Source organism: Alexandromys fortis, unplaced genomic scaffold (genome assembly GCF_014885135.2).
Source record: "Alexandromys fortis isolate MF-2015 unplaced genomic scaffold, M_Fortis_MF-2015_v1.1 scaffold_19, whole genome shotgun sequence".
Lineage (NCBI taxonomy): Eukaryota > Metazoa > Chordata > Mammalia > Rodentia > Cricetidae > Alexandromys > Alexandromys fortis.
This window is the reverse complement of record NW_026067890.1, coordinates 1,937,155-1,956,697: the sequence shown is the minus strand read 5'-3', so window position 1 is coordinate 1,956,697 and position 19,543 is coordinate 1,937,155. Positions and strand designations below refer to the sequence as shown.

Genomic DNA, 19,543 nt, shown 5'->3' with positions numbered 1-19,543 from the left:
CTGCCTCCTTTGGTCAGCATCTCCCAACCCTCCACCCCCAGCCTCTGGTGGCCATCATTTTACTCTCAGCTTTTGTGAGTTTGACTTTTTAGAGTGTTTATACAGTGAGGGACTACAACATTTGCCTTTCTGTTCTTGGCTTATTTCACTTAACATGAAGTCCTCTGGGCTCTTCTGTTTTGTTGCAAATGTTAGGATTTCCTCTTTTTTTTTTTTTGTTTGTTCGTTTAAGACTGAATGCAATTGCAGACGCCCTGCTTTCTTTGCATGGGTGATTTGCATGGTTTGATTTCTTGGTGATTGTCGATTATGCTGTAGTGAAAGCAGGCACGCAGGTAGTTCTTTAACTGGCACAGTACTGGGTTACTCAGACCATATTGCTCTTTTTTTTTTTTCTTTTGAGAACTGTACATACTGTTCCCAATAACAGCCGTGACTTGCGTTCTCCATGGGGGCAATGCGGCCAGGAGGGTTTCACTGAAGGAACAACACTTACTTGCCCATGAGAATGTCTGGGAGGCCCTTGGGTTAGAAAGGAGACGAATAGTAGATGATACCAGAAGGTAGAGAGGTCAGGCCACTCAGTGTCCCAAGATTTCATCAGCTCTTTTTTTTTATCTATTTATTAGTTTTATTTATTTTGTGGGATTATGAAAAGTCAGTGAAGGTATCAAAAACTTTTTATTTTGAGGTAACTGTTAATTCGCATATATTCAGAAATAGTAGCGAGAGATCTAGTGTGCCCTTTGCCTGTTCCCCCAAGTCCCTAAGCCTTCTTAGACGAGAGTGTGGCTGAACCAGGATGTGGACGTTGGTGCAGTCAGTGGGGCTCATCCATCCCCACCGGGATCTCTCGCCACTCCTGCTTCTTCCCACCCCTGCTGTCTAAACTCCTGGATGCTGTGGGACACACACACACAATCTCACTCAGGCCTTGGAAGGCTGAGGCAGGAGCAGCCCAGGTTTGAGGAGCCACCCTCTGTGTGCTATCTAATCTAAAATGCTGTCATCTTGCAAGTTTGTGTGGTGTCTAAGGAAATGCTAGCCCACCCCTCACCATGTACCGTTATTTTAGCTGTCTCCCCAGTGAACACTTAGAACCACACTGGAGGGAGTCACAGTCTCGGTTCAGTTGTCATCGTGAGAATGCGGAAGGAAGAAAAGGCCCACTTTATTCATCCTTATTATTCGTTGTTCTAGTCTTTTCTTTTGATTAAAGGGACTTCTCTAGGTGACTTTCTTATCTTGAGTCATGTCTGGGTCTGTGTGAATGCATGCATACCATAGCACACACTGGGAGGTCAAAGGCCAACCTTAGGTGTTCCCTGACCACAGAAGCATTGAAGGCATCCATGTAATGAGGCAGATAATGAGATCTTGCAAGCAAGGCCCCCAGACATCCTGGTAGGGGTGGGTCTCCAAGATCCCATCTCAGCCTTGGCTGGCATCCTAGAATAGAGACACTTTTGTTTTGCCTTTTTCCCTGTGGTGTTGGGTTGTGCTAGAACATTCACTGTGGGCAGTTTTCCTGTTTTACTAGGTTCGTCCTTTCTGGGCCTTTGATTACAGAAAGCAAGACTCTGTTGACGGGGAAAACTATTCCATCATTATTTGTGGCCCATTCCCTTCTTTAGAAGCAAATATGAGATTTATATGCAAAAGAGGTTTCTTTGCTGGGTTGTCTCTTGAGTCTCATGGTCCCTAACTGGTTTGCCTTCATTCGTTTGTTTTATATATGGGATTTAAAAAGTGGATCTAGTGAGAACAATGAGGGAGAATATGTGCATTTCATCTTCCTACAAGCGGTGTCAGCCTTGTCGTGGGAGAAAACCGGCGTGGCTGTAGTGTTTGCCCGATGTCTGTTATAATGCGCTGAATTGATGTGCCTGACGGGACACTTCATCATCTCTTGTTTCTGTTGGGTAGCCCTAGAAGGAAAGAGGAACTCTGCGGAGCTGATTAAGGATCTTGGTTTTGGCGGGAGTATCCTGACCTACCCAGTGCACCTGCTCAGATCTTACAGTTCTCAGAAAAGGTTCAGGGACTGATTTAGAGAAGGCAGTAATGCAGAGAATACATGGCTGTACTTTGAAGGGGGAGGAAGGGGACATACGTTAAGGAGCTTGGTAGTGATTGGACACGGGTAAAGATGAGAAAACAGATTCTCTCCTCAGAGCTTCCAGAAGGAACTAGTCCTGCCCACACTTTGGTGTTAGCTCACTGAAGCTTTGATTAGACGGTCAAACTTCAGAGCCATGCGGAAGTGAACTTCTGTGTTTGTTGGAAGCACTGTGTGTGTGGCCATCTACAGAAGCTCGTGCATCTTGGCATCGTCAGGAAGTACTGACCGTAAGATGCTCAGCTTCCAGTGATAGATGAGGTTACTCTGAACTTCTTGCGGTTGTCCTACTTTTTAGCAGCGGGGGGTGCGGAGCGGGAGAGGAGGGTCGTGTGGTGCCAGTATTGCTCAAGGGGGACCGGGCTGCAGCCTGTGCGAGATGAATCAGATAGATGGAGGTCAGCGTTGGGAAGGCTAAAAAGGAGCCTGCTGCAATCTGTCAGGCAGACAGGCTCACTCAGAGGCGAGATATGGGCTGAAGAGTTAGAGACGCGTACCAGGAACATTTCAAGGGGGAAAAAAACTAGGCTTTGAAGATCGAATCTATGAAGGATGGAGAGTATGAAGTCAACCATGACGCAAAATCGTGAATAATTAACAGGGCCATTAGGAGAGGAATGGGGGTGACAACTGTTCCACAGTTTCTCCGTCTGTCACAAATGATGGAACAGGCAGGAGGGACTGCAGGTTTTTTCTTTTGGAACTGGAAAGCCAATCAGGGCCTTTTGAGCTGTATCAGTTCTAAATCTGTGTCTGCAGAAAAGCTGGTTAGTCATATCCTAATTTCCTTGAAAATTATAAAGTCTATGTCCAGGTGGATGGATGTGTCCTGGGTACGCACTCTTCTTTGTCACTGGCGGGGAAAGGTGTGTGACGGCACTGATGCACATGGCCAATCAACCGTCACATCAGCAGTTCCGAGCCTCTTTGTTATGGCCTGATATTTCTCTATTGAGAGATTTCCCTAGGATATAAAGAAAGCCGTGTTTGTTCAAAATACACACCAAGTGTTTTTCTTAAACTTGAAACCAAAAATACCATTCTTGAGCTATAAATATCACCACAGGCCCAAAGTGTTTCTTCTCTTAAACGCCCTCTAGATTCATAAGATGACACCCAGATATTTCATTGTTGTTAGCCTACCCTGAATGCTGGCTTCTCAAAGACAGTCTTCAACCCGTAGATGTGTGGAGTCAGGCTGTGTTTGTTAGACTCCCTTCTTACCCATGTCCCACTCTGCCCAAACTTCCTCCGGAGAAACCCGCACAGAGCTGAAAACCTTGACACTGTGGCTCTACTGTGAATTGTCTTTATGAAGTAACAATTTTGTGTTTGAAACCCCTTTCAGTTTTTTTTTAAAAGATCTGTTGTTTGTGTACGTGTGTGTGTGCGTGCACGTGCACATGCCTGCTTTTCTGTATATGCACCCAGTGCATGCAATTGCCTGTGGAGACCAGAAGGCGGCCTTGGTCAGATACCCTGGAGCTGGAGTTGTGGGTGGTTGTGAGCCACATGATATAGGTGCTGGGAACTGAACCTGGGTCCTCTCTAAGAGCCGCCAGTGATCTTAACTGATGGGCTGTCTCTCCAGCCCCCCCCCCCCCCCACTTCAACCCTTTCCAGTTTTAAATCCATGGATTTCCAAGCTCACCATCCTGCTTTCCTAGCATGGCTAATATGCGAGCTGTCAGCAGAGACTCTTCTGCATTCTCAGATAGTTGCAAGCCCCCTCTTCAGGGTTCCTCAGCCATCAGAGTGCTTAAGGGTCATTTGTTAAACACTCATCCTGACTGAGCAGATCTGGGGTGGCCTTTGAAAGTCTGCATTTCTAACACAATTCACTTGTGTGCCCCCATGCTGGTCCTTACCTCACGTTCAGTAAACAAGGGACTTCAATTCATTTTTACTCTGGTCTACCCTGTCTTAGTCAGTTCTGTGAAGAAATACCGTAACCAAGGCAACTCTTATAAGAGAAAGGACTTAGTTGGCACTTGCTTACGCTTTCAAGGTTTAGTCTATTATCATCACGGTGGGCAGCATGGCAGCGCAAAGGCAGACAGGGTGCTGGAGAGGGAGCTGGGAGTTCTTCATCAGGATCCGCAGGCAGCAGGAAGATAAAGCCACTGGGCCTGGCTTGGGAACCTCAAAGCCCACCTCTGGTGACACACTTCCTCCAACAAGGCCATTCCTCCTAATCTTTTCCAACAGAGCCACTTCCTGGTGACTAAGCATTCAAATCTATGAGCCTATGGGGGCTGTTCTCATTCAAACCACCGTAAACCACAACTATATACCACAAGTTGCCAAGTTATACCACAGCTTTCACCGGTCCTTAGAAAAGTGGGTGAATTAGTCTCACAGTTGGTTTGAGCTGGATGAGAAACTAAAGTAGTTTAACTACTTTTTGTTTTAGGAATTTCTGAAGACACACACACACACACACCACATACAAGTTCAAAAAAAAAAGGATTAGGTTTCTATATCAAATGACCAAATCATGGATTTGGATGGACACTGAGGTTAACGTTGGTTCACCCTGGTCAGCAGTGCCCCAGACTGAAGGAATGAGCACACAGAGGAGCCGGGATAATGGAATACGCTATTGGCTCACTGTAAGGCGCTGAGGGAGAATGTGCGAGCCTCAAGGAAAAGCAGCTTCTCTGTGTAGCCTGTTTTCAAACCCAGAAATACTTAGAACGGTGCAACTGACCTGACTTGCACTAACGGCAGGCTATTTACAAAGAGGCTTCCAAACCAATTACACATCGGCTCACACTGAAGCCGAGTTATTTAGCTATCTTCTCATATCCCGCATCGTTCCAGCCCAGATCCGACTAATTCGGGCCAGGATGTGGCCAAAATCAATTACCCCAGTCCTGGCTACATCTCTCTGGGAGGCTGCATTCAAATCAAGACACATCTCTGCCTGTTGCTTCTAAGAACGTATTAGCGAAGGGCCAGTCGTTTCTTGCTCTTGGAAAATGCGCTTGCAGGGTTGGGAGACTGGCTTCCAGCAGGTGTGTCAGCTCCACGAGAACTGAGTTTTCAATGCTAAATACTTTAAAATACATGTTTTACTTCTTTTGTTTGAGACGAGGCTTTTAAGGGGCGACAGACACCACTATAAAAGTGAGCACCGTGTGCGCGTCTCTGGGAAGGCATCTGCGTGAGACGCCGCTTCTCTTCGCTCAAGAGGCAATTGCGTGCGTCATTGCTTAGCAACAGTCGGTTCAGCGCTGACACCTTATTCATCTTTAATATTCAGGTTCAGATCAAGTCTTTCCAGAGACAGGGTAGGCTGAGTCTTTTAAAGCAAGCAAGTGGAAGCTGTCATTTGCGATTTTCATCCCAGGGCTGCCAGCACAGTCCGAGTTTTCGTTTTATCCCTGCTGTTTGAATCGGACATTTCTTTTCATTTTAGCTTCTTTTAGGTCCTATTTCATATTGTTTTCGTTTAAATCTCAGAAAAACACTATCATAACCTCTGTACTTGGGGCATCACATTCAAATATCATAGCACAGCTCCCAAGACCCATCATGAACCAGAGTCCTTCCCTACATCCTCGGCTGCAGGCAAATCCACCAGCCCTATGCTCTCTGCCTTGCCAATTCCTCAGCTTGTGCTTGCCTTGGGGTCTGGGGTGGGGGTCGGAGGATAATCTTGTCTGGGCGAGTCCCGCTTGTCTTTCCAGATGGGGCCTTGCTTTGCTTAAGGACAGGGGATGTGTTCTGAGAAATGCGTCTTTAGGCAGTTCTGGCCACTGGCTGATATACTTTGCAAACATGCATGGTATAGGTTGGCCAGTCACCAACATGGAGGTGCAGGCAACTGCTGTATTATAACACGGCATTGTGCTTCATGGTAGACTTCCTTTTTCACAGGGACAGGCAGAGGTTGAGGGAGGGAGGGGGAGAAGTGTGTACGTGTGTATGTCTATGCTGGTGCATACTGGTGCATGTGCACACAGACGCTTGACCTCTGGACTCATGGGGGATGGCCAACTCCAGATAGGGCTGGGCCCCTTTGCCTTGGGTTTTGCATGAGTCTGGGCCACTGGCCCTCAGTATGCTGGATTTTAGTTGTTTACTTTCCCCATCTTAAGAAACTTCTCGAGGAACAAGGATTCTGTCTTTTACCTTAAATTCCATCTTTTCTCTGTGCTTCACGTATGTGAACTTGTCAGCATTGGTGGACAAGGCAGAGCCCCTTCCTTGCGGTAACAGTTGAGTGCTCTGGCATGAGCTGTCTTCTGACCTATTATTCTTTCTCTGTCAAGGACGCTGCTACTTTCCCATTGTTCAAAGCCCATAGGAAGAGTCAGTCACTCATCCCATCAGGGCTGTGATAGACAGACGGACGTGTGAAGTAGAGAGGCCGAGGGGCTTCAGAAGTGAAGGCAAGACGCCTCGAAGATATAAAAATATAAGAGGCTAGGCTACGATTTTCTAAACATTTGCACAAAACAAAGAAATATTGCGGTTGTTTTGAATCTGTGTTTTTACAGCTGGTATAGAAAATTAGCTCTGACTCAGTGGTATCTAACGTCATCAGTTTATATAGCCTAGGCTTAGAAAATACCGCTTGAGAATTAGCTTCCAAAAGCAACTTCTACCTTGATAGAAGACAGGGACAGCCTGACTTATTAGTAAACTAGGGTGGATAGATTTCTGAACTGTGGTTCATATTTAAAAAAAAATCTCATTAATTTTTTTTAAATATTTAGTTTCATTAGACACATAATGGTATATTCTCTGATTCTATCCCCTTTCTCGTCTCATTGCTAGATACTTGGTTACTATCTTTCTTGTTAAGATATCATAGCATTGAGATGATGATTACAGTTTATTTTATTATTTATTTCTCTCATTTTTACAGGAAGCAGGCATCATTGTGGGTCCAAGGAGACATTTTCCGATCCAAACTGAAAAATAGGCCCTCCAGTGAAGGAAGTATTAATAAAATTATTTCTAGCTTGGATGATATGTCTATTGGTGGAAACTTATCTAAATTACAAAGCGTGGAAAGGTTTGGAGAGGTGAGTTTTCCCCGGGAGAAGCCTGCCTCCTTAGCACCAGCCTTCTTCATGGTTCCCCACTGAACATGCAGCATGCGGCTCTTTCTTTTCTTTCATTTTTAAACATTTCTTTCTTTATTTGTGTGTGTGTGTGTGTGTGTGCTACATCACGTATGTGGTGGTGAGAAGAAAACTTTTAGGGATTGGTTCTCACCTTTTACCATGTGGGTTCTGGGGATCAAGTTGAAGTTGTCGTCAGGCTTGGTGGAAAGCATCTTTGCCTGCTAAGCCTTACCACCAGCCCAGAGACTTTATCTCTTCCCTGAGCTCCCGAGAGGGCTATGTTTCTAAGCGTGGGGTCATTGGCCTCTCGAGTACAAAGCAGAACACAGAAACCAGTTGTCTTTGTAAAGGAAGACATAATTTAAGGGGAGCAATTATCAAGAGAGTGATTCTGATGTAAGGAGTATTTATAGAAAGGCAACAGAAAAGTAAAGTTTCCGTCTGAAAACAGAAATAGATTCCAAGAAGAGAGTTTGACACTGCCTTTGCCGAAGCCAGGCCTAGCACAAGTGGTACTCTGAAAGCCTCCGATTCCTTCTAATTTCTAAAGAGTCAGAGGGAAAGCAGAGTTAGGACAACTTGTTTTACCCAGCCTCCCCTCTAAACAAACCACTTTAAAGAGTTATTCTTTAGCGGCTGATCTCATCTGTACGACACCCAGTGAATTAGGCAATATCTCTGTGTAGTAAGGAAATTATGATCCGGAGATGTGTTTTAAGGCATGATTCGCTCTGTGTCTGTCTGATTCCAAGCTCATAGTTTCTTTTCTTTCTTTCTATTATTCCCTGCTACCTCTGAAGTAGCAGGAAGTGACTTACAAAGAACTTGGAGCCTGAGCATTTTGGGAGCTGGAAGCAACTGTACTAGTATAATTTGTTCTAATTTTTTTCTATGGAAAAGAAATGAGAGTTCCAAAACTGTGATTTGCCCAAGGGTCTTGAGTTACTGAGTAATGGAATCACTTTCAGAACTGGGTATTCAATTCTTAGTTTATCTTCTTCTTCCTCCTCCAGTTCTCCTAAGAAAGGGTTTATAGTCTAGGCTAACCTGGAACTCAGGGTGGTCCACCTGCCTCAGCCTCCTGAATCTGGGATTAGGGGCACAAGTCATCAGACCCTAATCCTACTTTAGCTCTTCGAGGTAAAGCTGAGAATTTGGATTATATTTTTATATTCCTCAAGAGGCAAAAGAAACGGAACTGGCTGGGGAGATGGCTCAGTGGGGGGAAGATGTTTGTTATCTTGTGGCTGTGAGAACTGAAACTTCGGATTCTCAGACGTCACAGAAAAGCTGGGCAAGTGTGGTAGCCACCTTTAATTTCAGAACTGGGCAGGCAATGGCAGGAGATGCCCAGGACAAACTGACTGGATAAACTAGGCAGTATCAGCAGCATAATTCAGAAAGTCAAGTGGAGAGTCACCAAGGAAGATAGCTGATGGCAACTTTGGAACTTTGGACAATTACGTACATGTATACGTATACACGTGTGACCATGTGCATACATGGCGCGCGCGCGCACACACGCAGAAATTAGTCTGATGAAATATTTAAGCACTAAATGTAGTTTACAGCCCCTCAGCTGGATGCTCATAGAGCCAGACCAGGGCCCTGAGGAAACGTAGCCTCCAAGAACCTACATGGCAGGAGTGCATAGCTGTCTCAAACCAATGCTAGGCATCCCCCAAAGGCTTCTCTTAGACAGCGAGACATCCAGTGCTTGGTGACGGGGAGGGGAGCTCCATTCTAGGACACAGGATGGAGACTGGGACAGGAATTGGTTTTAAATCTTGTGTTTGTCTCCCAGAAGAGCCCCACAGATGGATGGAGTGGCTGAGTTTACTGTTGAGTCATCCGTCCTGTCTTAGCCAAGGTCATGATATTCAGAGCCTTTGTTGACTTTTTCTTGCCTCTGTTGCAGTCTGGACTATGAGAAGCAACTGAAGGATCTGAGCTAAATTTTAATGAACTAAGATTGCTAAACAAGAACACCTTTTCTTTCCTTTCTGGCTCGTGACTTCTGAAAAGACGAGTGCAACATTGTGTCTACCTTTCACCAGCAAATGCTTTCTAAATTACAATCTCTTTAAATTACTATCTTCCTCGGAGATTCACAACCTTTCTAGTGCTGCAACCCTTTAATTCGGTTCCTCATGTTGTGATGACCCTCAATCGTAAAATTATTTTTGTTGCTACTTTGTAACTGTAATATTGCTACTGTTATGAATTGTAATGTAAATATCTGTGTTTGATGGTCATAGGAGGTCCCTGTGAAAGGGTCATTTAACTAGCCAAAGGGGTTGCGACCCACACAGGTTGAGAACCACAGATCTAGCAGACTGTTTCATTTCCATCCGTTTTTCCATTCATATTTGTCCAACTCAGGATTAATTGCCCTTTACCATGGGAGGATCAAAGGATGCAGTATGATTGAAATTTAAAGTATGTCAGCTTGGAAGTATAAGTATATATTTAGATGTTTCTCCCCCAGCTTAGTTTATTCAAGCTCACACAACAAAATGCCGGAAACTGTGTGGCATATGAACCACAGCAGTTTATTTCAAGGCATTCTGGAGGCAAGGCTGAGAGGTCCAAGGTCAAGCGAGGCCTTGGCCGAATCACTGATGGGGGCCTATCTTCTGGTCACAGATGGTACATTCTCCTTCTCCTCATAGGACGAAGGGGAGAGGTGGTTTTCTAGGACCTTCTCCACTCCTGAGGATTGCCTCATGATCTAACCACTCTCCAGAGACCCCCACCCTTCCGTCACTGTGGGTTAGAATCTGAACATAAACTTTGGGGCAACACAAATCTGTAAATTTTGTTGGGGCCCATCAGTAGTTATTTTCATCTTAGCCATTCATAAGTTCTTGCAGCTGGAATAAAGAAATGAAAAACAATAAAACAAAACAAAAAGCCCTCAGGTGCCAGAGTACAATGGGATATTAGCTACTGACTTCCTTGTTGGGACCAAGTATCTGGCAAGGAACACTTTGGGGAGGAAGGGCTATTTTGGCTCACAGTTCGAGGAGACAGAGTCCATCATTGCAGAGAAGATGCAGCGTCAGGTGTTTCCGTGGCAGTGAGAGCATTTGGCAGCAGTTCCTGTCGCAGCCAGCAGGAGCAGAGAAACCAGGCCTGGAAGTTGGGAACCGCTCTAAAGCTCAAATCCCGCCTTCCCCCCACCCCTCTCGGAGACCTTCTTCCTCTAACCAGGCCCCGCCCCCTGAAAGCTGCACACCCTCCAAGACTCCAGCTGGGGACCAAGTCTGCGAACACAGAAGCCTGCTTGTTGCATCCGTACTGTAACAGACAGTGTGGCCTTGCAGAATGACTTCCATGTGGCTTCTGGGCCACGCCACACCTAGGAGGGGTCCACGGTGGTTCTGGATTTATTTACTTATGTAAAGCACAAGAGGCTACATTCCCCTACACGTGACCATTATAAAAATAGAAGGTTGAAAGCAGAGGATCTCAATTGCATTTGGTCCCATGGATCTACGGCAGTGTTCCTCTGATTGGTCATTAAGAAGCACCGTGGCAACCGAGTCTGCCAGAATAAAGGAAAACTGTGGCTGGAAGGGCCGGGGCTTTCTGGTAAATTTCTCAGCACCTCGAAGTTGTTAGGAATCTTTCAGCACAAAGTGGTGCCCTTGTGGAACCTGGATTTCAGGGCTGTGAATTACACTCAGCACCCATGTTGGGGCGGCTTATTCACCCCCGTCTTGCTCCTGCTGAGCTATGAGCTTTTCTCCCATGCGGAGGTTTTTAACCCGTTCCCGTTACATTCTGCTTCCTGGGCTGCAAAGTCTTAGTAAATGTTACTTGAACAAAGAGGAGCGTAGCATTTCAGATTCAAGGATAGAAGAGAACAGACATAAAATTGACACTTGCCCAATTGGTGCAAGGACATTACATTGTTGAAACACAAAATAATGCCAAAAATAAGGATTCTCTCTGACATTCAGGGGTCTAAGAAGCCATTGTGAATTGGGATTCTAGAAAAAATGTCCAGGAGGAGGACTGTGAAGAACTCTAGTACAAATACTAGAGTTAAACTAGGTATTTAATGGTTACACCCACCTAGGTAGCACCCACTGTGTGCCAAGAACCCTTTTAAGCCCCTTACATGGATTAATCATGTGACCATACAGCACAGCCACCGGAAGGAACTATGACCCTTTGAGAAAGACATAGCAGAGGCAGAGAAAGGCAGGCCCCTGCCCAATGTAACACACAGACTTCACTGAGTTGCTTTTTGAACGTAGGCACACTGGTTCACAGACTGTGTTTCTTCAAGAGCCCCCGGTGTGGCTCTAACACATTACGCATATGACTTAGAACAAGACCTTGGCCAGCTCCTCCTCTGAAACTCCTCTCAGAGTCACAGTAAGTTCAGTCTTTCATTTGGCGACTAGATCTAGGGCTGTGGTCCAGCCTCCGCCTACTAACCAGTAGATGCCCTTGACTTAGAGAGATGTTCATTGGCTGCAGGTGCCGATAGTGTGCAGCCAGCGTCATGTGACTTCATGATTGACCGGATAGGAAAGTAGCGCTCCATTTTTGAGAACTGCATCTTGGAGCTATTATTGCATTTTATTAAGCCTATCAAGTGCTCGCAAACTGGGTGCGTCTTAGGAAATTCCATAAGAGCAGCACATCTCCAAGGCCTTACTTTGAAGTTCCTTGCTTCCACTTTTAGGATGGAGAAGATGTGTCTGCTCCATCTGAATGCCACCAGAAGCCACCAGAGGCTATCGGGAGGGTAGTGGTAGTACCCCGATTGAAACTTTGGGGTGCCCCTTCTGGCTTTAGTTTAGAAGGTGTTGCTGAGGTCCACAGAAGACTGGAATAAAGGGCCAGGGAGTTGGGGATGGGGAAGTGGTCCAGCTTTCAAAGGTCCTGGTCAGTGCAGCAAGGACACTAAGTTGCCTTCCTTCCTTTGTCCTTTCTTCTTTCCTTTCCTCTCCTCCTTTCCCCTCCCTCCTTCCTTTTTTTTTTTTTACCTCTTGTGGTGTTGGGATGAGACCCAGAGCCCTGCACATTCTAGTCAAGTGTTCAGGCTCTGCCACAGAACCACACCTCCAACTTCTGAAGCCTAATCTCCCTTCTGATCTCAGCCGGTCCATCTGTTTAGCTCTGAATCTCGGGAGGCAAGAATCTGTTTCTTGTTGTTTGTTTTGTTTTTGTAGTTTTGAAGATTGTATAACTCAAGGCAAATGTGTTTTGACTAACATTATATATAAGTTTGTGTTAAGAATTTGAGAGCACAGAGGACCATAGTAGCACAAGCCTATAAGCCCAGCACTTGGCAGGGAAAAGGAAGAAAGCAGAGGCTCAGGAGCTTGCAGCCAGCTTTGTCTAGGTAGTGATTTTGAGGCCATTCTGCACTGCATAAAACCCTGCCTCAAAAAACCCAAACCAAACACAAACAGGCAGAAAATGTGTTCATTTGCTTACTGGTGGTTTTGTGATTATACCTCTGTACTTCTCAGTGACTCAAATGCCCTTAAATCTGTACTTAAATAACGGCATGTTCTATCCTGGGCCAGGTTTCTTTAGACCTATCCTGCATGCCTTCTACTTCCTCACGTCCTGACGTCTAAGCAGTTTGCTGTATTCTGGTCTAAGCCATCTTCTCTCATCAGACTATATGAGAAGCCACTTAACTGTCTGTCTCATTCCTGATCCTTTCCTTCCCCAATTCATTCTCCAGCCATGGAGCAGCTTGAAGGAAATGCTTGCAATATATTCAGATTCTAAGCATACACAGAACTCTGAATGAATGAAATGTATACAAATAAAAATTACGAGAACTTCATGGTTCCTAAGCACAAGACGTGTCTACATCCCTAGGAGTGAAATGTGAATTTACATATTAGGATGCTATCTATATCTATCAAATATTAAAGAGGTATTCTGAAGCTTTGCTAGGTGAAGTTTGGATATTTATTTTGGAGGGTAATATGTTAACATTTAGAGGATAGCTTTAAAATGAGCTTAGCAGTTCCACTTTGTGAACTTTCCCCTCTCAGTGCTAGGGTAGCATTAGACAGTCATTTGCATCTAGGATGTGTTTGTTAGAGCTGTGTACAGTGCTGAAGGCAGAGAACAGCCTGACCTGAAGTGTTTGTTAAAGAAGCAATTTGGTATGTCTAGACAACAGGACTTTATGGGGCTATAAAATGGCAATGCAAGGTTCTTTTTCATTTGTCCTGGAACAGCATAATAAACATGCATTTTTAATGAAGAAATCACTTGCGAAGCTGCCTGTGTAATACAACCTGTTTTGTTAGGCAGAAAATGTCAGGGTAACAGGCGAGAGCATAACACAGGAAGATTCTGGAGAACTGTGCCAATTTTTTTTTTGCTTTTGATAGTAAATTTGTAGATGGTTTAACATTTCCAGGCTTATCTGTATTTTATTTCTTAAGGCAGATATATTATAAATATACTATATATAATCTGTGGTCAGCACAGCGAGAGGGTGGAGCCATTGAAGTCCTTTGACATTGGACACTGAGCTACAGGATTTGGAATTTACTCTGCAGGGTTTCAGTCATGCTTTGGCCCAGTATTTCCTCACCAAGCCCCCATTCCTCCCTTTCTGAATAGTGATGGATAGTCTGTGCCATAGTATATTGGAAGCATATAGTTTGGCTTTTGATTATACAAGGGCTTACAGTTAAGAGATTGTCTTGAGTCTCTTCCTCCTCCTTCTAAGAGAAGACACAGTGTTCTCCTCCAGGGAGTGTGAGCTGGCACTGTATATGTATTGCTCTCTTCTTTCGGAGTGAGACTTCAGTAAGGTAAAGGAATAAAGTGAAGACAACATATTAAATGTAGATAGTTAGGTGGGTGACAGTTTGTTATAGTATTATTTTACGTTTTTGAAATCTGTCATAGTTTGGATCAGGCCTCAGTGCCGAGGCAGGAGAATCAGGAGCCTGAGCTAATGAGGCCCTGTCTCCAAAAAAAGACGAAACCAAACAACAACAACAAAAATTTAGCATTTTAAAATTTGCCACTTTGTGAAGAAAAAAAACCCATATATAATTATTCTTTTAAATATTCTGTTCATTTTATTTAGCTGTATATCTTTTAAAATTAGTTTTATTTTCAGGTATTATATAAACATGACTTAAAACATGAAAATAAAATACTAGAAGAAAAATATCCTATTTCCCTTTTCCCCAGACCTCTAAGTAGACCACGATGCCAGTTTCACTGTTAATTTTCTAAATATGAAAATTTATTAAAAATTTTAAATTTTTTAAAAAAATTTAAAATAAAAATTAAAATTTTTTTTTTTTTAAATTTAAAATAAAAAGTCTTTCTTCTACCTCGTGGTTGTGGCAGATGGGAGCTAACTCTCCTGTGTCCCCTCAGGGCTCCTTTTGAGTTACCACAGAGAAACACTTGCTAGCCACTTCTTTTCAAACTGAGGAACTGCAGCAGGAGACATACTTCCCTGGTTGAGAGTTGTTGGCCCTTTAACTCCCAGAGTCCCTGAGTGCTTCCTGGAAGGTGAACTCGTGCAGAAAGTGACTGTGTAGATGTCTTCAGCTAGTTTACCTTGCATGCTTATAAGTCGGTTATGGATTTTGCAACAGTGGCTCCTGTAGTATCTGGAAACATTCATGATGTGTTTGTAGATCGAGATGTGCCAGGCTGTCTTCCAAAGCCCAGTGTGTTCACACGAGAGTTTCCGCTGTTGAGCCATTGTCCTAGACAGGTTTTAGACACTCCAGTATCCAGCCCCACGCTCCTTTGATTTGGAATTTGACCCATGTATTTAGATGCTGAGTGTTCTGTAGTGTGTGCTTCCTGCTGGGTTCCTAACACATTTCAATGGCTTATTCTACAGAAAGACCATTTACATGTTATCCGTAACTGAAGATGATCTGTGCTCTATTAAGAAATCGGTATAAAGCGAAACTGTGTGTAATGACCTTCCTATGGGACTTGCCTGTTTTTCAGAGTAACTTTGAAGATGAAGATGTGGAAATGAAAAACAACGTCACACAGGGAGACAAACTGCGTGCCTTAAAAAGCCAGAGGCAGCCCCGCTCCTCGCCATCCTGTGCATTCAGGTAGCCCCGGCTTAAACCTTTCGGTTCATGGTGTGCTTCCGTTGTGGGTAAAACATTTCACCTTCACTTCAGAATACCGTTTTACAAATCCCGAGTGTTCCTGTGTTTTCTTTGCACCCTCATCGCCGGCTGTTGTGTGTTTCATCGCTGTGGGGAGTAGCTAAAATTGAGATGCTTCTGGAAACAGGTGTGACGTCGCTGTTTCTGGAATTCTGCCTCGACTTGCCGAGCAGTTATTTTAGACCAGCAGTGATTTCTGTTGTGAATTGTACTCGGAGATTCCCAGGCGCGGTGGTGGCAGGTCCTCACCAGTGTGCCAAGGGTTCGGAGTGGAGCCAGCCCGTGAAGTGGAGTAGGTTGTGCCAAGTTTTGGCATATCCCACTACTTGACTTCACCTTCAATTTTTGAGATTTGGATAAGCGATTCCTCCATGTGTCTGAGAAATTATAAACCATCTTGAATCTGAAGTGTGAAATCAGTCGACTAAATCAGATTGGGAGTGGTCTTCTGACTACAGAACAGTTGAGACCTTGTGTTAAAAAGAAAGAAATCTTACAGAAGGAAAGGTTACATTGGGACAGCAGTTCTCTGCCTGGGGGTCGTGACCCCTCTTGGGATCAAATGACCCTTTCACAGCGGGTCACATATTAGCTCTCCTGCATGTCAGATGTTTGCATTATGATTCATGACACAATTATAGTTATGAAGTGGTAAGGAAATATTTTCTGGTGGGGGGTCACCACAATATTACGAACTGTAATTATAAGGTCGCAGCATTAGGAAGGTTGAGAATCACTTTATTGGAAGAAAGTATATATGCAAATACATATGCATTCAGGACCAACCCTTCCTGTACAGATCTCGGAAGCCATGTTTAGATGTGAGTTTTCTTTTGAATTCTCTGATATTTTCTCAGGGGGTAGACTTTAGTTTCCGCAATAACACTATGGCACCATCGGGAAACACTTCTCTACCGAGCAGTTACACTGCCCCCTTTTTGTGAAAAAGCGTGATGCTCTAACATCATGGTGAAATAACACATGCATTACCTGCTGGCAGGACGGTTCATTTTGTAAAGTCTATGGAGGCTGATACCCACCAGCGTGGTTTTTCTCTCTTGATGGTTTAGTATCTTCATGTCTCTGCCTCAGATGCCGTAGGGTGGTATTTGTTTCGCTGTGTGCACCCGGTCACACCTGAGTTCTTGTCTTTGATTTCTGCAGGTCGGATGATATGAAAGGACACCAAAGGGCAATGTCCCAGACTTTCAGGTACTGTTAACAGATATACAGATATCTAGCTGTTGTAAATATGGATGGCTTTTTAAGACATATTTTCCAAGCACCAAGCCCCATGAAAATAGACATAACTATACAGCTTTTTCTATCTATTTATTTATTTTAGTAGTTGGGATAAAACTCCACCCTTTCACTGAGCAACACCTTTAACCTGTCTTACAGTTTTTCAAATCGTCTTTTCTCCTGATTGTAAAACAAGCTTTTTTTTTTTTTTTGGTGTTGTCGTTTTTGTTTTTGAGATCAGTTCTCTTTACATAGCTCTTTGGCTAACCTGGAACTCACTACGTTGACCAGGCTGGTCTTGAACTCACAGAGATCAACCTGCCTCTGCCTCTTAAGTGTCGGCACTAAAACCATGCCTGGCTTAAACTTAATTTTAAAATGATTTATTTGTTTTTATTTTATGTGTAAAAATGTTTGGTTGCATGCATGTATATGCACCTTGTATGTGTGTCTGGTGCCTGCCTTCAGAAGAAGGTACTACACCCTCCTGGAACTGGAGTTACAGACAGTTGTGATCTGCCATGTGGGTGATGAGCCCCAAACCTGGTTCCTCTGCAGGAACAGTAAGAATCACTGAGCCTCTCCCTAGCTCCGAAACTAGCTTCATTTTTAATGTTTACTATTGAAAGGGCATTTCCTCCCCCGCCTTCAGGTTGGGTGCTGGTGGTCATGACCTTTACACTCTGAGCTCCCAGCCCCTTCTGGTCTTCAGTTAACTCCAAAGTGCTCTGTGACTTTCTTCTTTTCAACCCAGAGATAGATTCTGGTCTCCTCCCATTTTTAGCTCTCAGTACGCTACTTTTGTGAGCATTTGTGCGTCGCTGTGTAGGTTTTTTTTTAACCTTTCATCCATAAGAGGAGGAGATATTAGTGCTTCTCTCTTGAAAAAAAGTCTCCGACTCTCCTAGAGTTATATTCCGACACCAGTATTGCCAGGGACCATTGTGGCACCTGGCAAGAACACTGGTTGTGATTGGTCAGTATTGTTGATAAAGTGGGACAGAGACTCAGCCATTTTCTCCTTAGGATTTCATTCTAACCTAAATTGTTGACTGGGTGGTTCTGCTTGGCCCAGGCTTCTTCAAAGGCCCGAGTCATTTCCTGGCATAACCTTTTCATTTTTGTTTGAGGGGGAAAGATGGCATCAGCAGTGCTTAGGAGGGCGGGTGGGCAAGGGACGTTGAAGCAGAGAAGGAAGCACAGTCCAGTTTCATTATTTGGTATTAGAGTTGTGGCTGAGCTCTGGCTCGCTCTAGAGGAGTCACTTTCCCCTTTGTGCCCACCGGGAACTTGGTCATAGATCCCCTGATAAGCCCTTGGGAGTGGAAAGGAGAGACAAACAAGTCTTTGCCCTCGGGGAGTTTGCGTTGAGTGATGGAAATAGGCAAAACTGAGCTGCTGAGGGATAGCATACGAGCCGTGGTTTACTGGGAGTGTGCTCGTTGAAGCAGACTGCTGGTCCTGCTGGGGAATTCACTCAAGCCTTGCTGGGGGAGGTAATAACCAAATAGACCATTCTAGGGCAGGTGGTAAGAGTGAGCTGGGGGAGGGGGGAGTTGAAGACCAGAGGTGAGGAGAGGCAAGGACAGAGGATGCCCTGCAGGAGAAATGGGGTGAGTGCAGTGTGGTCAGGAACCCCACAGCTAGGTGAGCATGTCTAGTCGACCTCCCTGTTTGTTTGACGTGACAAAGATGCTGGATGCAGTCGCGCAGAGATGATAAGAGGCGTTGCCCCTCACCTGCGTATGGAGACAGGTGAGAACCAACTAAAACGGATAGGGATGTTTGCCCTTGACTATGTGGGTTTCGTCTTGTGGGGCTAATAGGACCCACGTGGAGAGGCAAATGCCAGATTTTAGAGGTTTCCACAAGCCACGCCTTTAACTAGGCTTTTTGGACCTGGGAGAGAGGTTAGACGGTTTGAATAGTGAAGGAACAGAAGGAGATGGTTTAGATTTCATCAGAGGGGATTTACGGTCTGAGCTGCTGAGGAACGAGAGGAAAGTGCGAGAAATATTGGCGGCCTCATACTCTGTAGGGCAATTACCAACTGGAAGGGAAGGATTTGTGTGGGACTTTCTTACCATTTGTGGTGCCTTTTGGGGCACTGAGCTTTCTTAACTTCCTTTGTTATAGTTCATTGGGGAGTATTTTAGGTAGCACAATGGCGGTGGTGTGACACTCTGTCCTCCTTTTCCTCCTCCAAAGATTAAGTTCCTCCCCACAACCATCTGTGTCTACTGTGAAGACCCCCAAGGTGTGTTTGTCGCCTTCAGCAACAGCCAAAAGGATAAACAGAGGCTCTTTGTCTTCGGGTGCAAATACGAGAAGGTAATTCCCTCTACCTCTTCCCTACCGCAGGCAGGGAATATGGCTGCAGGTCTACGAGGAGGGGCTGGGAAGAAGTGGAGAAACGCCAAGGAGCTCTCTATTTTTTCTGGGGCTTCCGGTCCTTCCTCCCTGACGGGGTTAGGCCTCAGAGGGGACGGTTAGGTGTGCACTGGTCTTCTAGAGCCTCTTCACTCTGCTACATGTGATGTAGATTAGTCAGCCATACTAATGATCGCCAGTGCTGTTGGTCATCCTGTGTGTGGAGACAGCGGGCACCAACTCAGATGGGTAGAGATGCTGGGTGCCACCCTATGCTAGAAAATGTCTGGGTTAAATCGTGGCCTTAAGTCAGATTCCAGGCTCTCCGTATGGTTACTCTTTGCATCTGGCAGATATAGTTCTCAAATATTCGATTGTAAGACCAACCAGTGCTTAAGCCAGTTTCTTGGGTCTTGGTTAACTGCTTCTGACCAAGAAACTTGGCATGTATGAATAAGGCCACAAGTGATGTTGTCACCGAGAGTGATGAAATTATTTAGTCATCTGTGTGGATCAGAACCATCCTTATTGATTTCCCATGATGCTGTCTTCATATGTGAGTAGACATTGTTGTCTGATTTTTT

General features: G+C 44.7%; 1 protein-coding gene across 4 annotated transcripts in view; it reads left to right on the top strand.

The window, feature by feature from the left end:
- The window catches only part of Cdc14a (cell division cycle 14A), a 142,686-nt gene that overhangs the window by 102,491 nt on the left and 20,652 nt on the right, over positions 1 to 19,543 (top strand). For all 4 annotated transcript variants that reach the window (XM_050147976.1, XM_050148033.1, XM_050148113.1 and 1 more), the window contains 4 exons: positions 6,996 to 7,155; positions 15,175 to 15,287; positions 16,512 to 16,559; positions 18,798 to 18,920. In XM_050147976.1, coding sequence (XP_050003933.1) covers positions 6,996 to 7,155; positions 15,175 to 15,287; positions 16,512 to 16,559; positions 18,798 to 18,920 — 444 coding nt within the window. The remainder of the gene's footprint in view (positions 1 to 6,995; positions 7,156 to 15,174; positions 15,288 to 16,511; positions 16,560 to 18,797; positions 18,921 to 19,543) is intronic.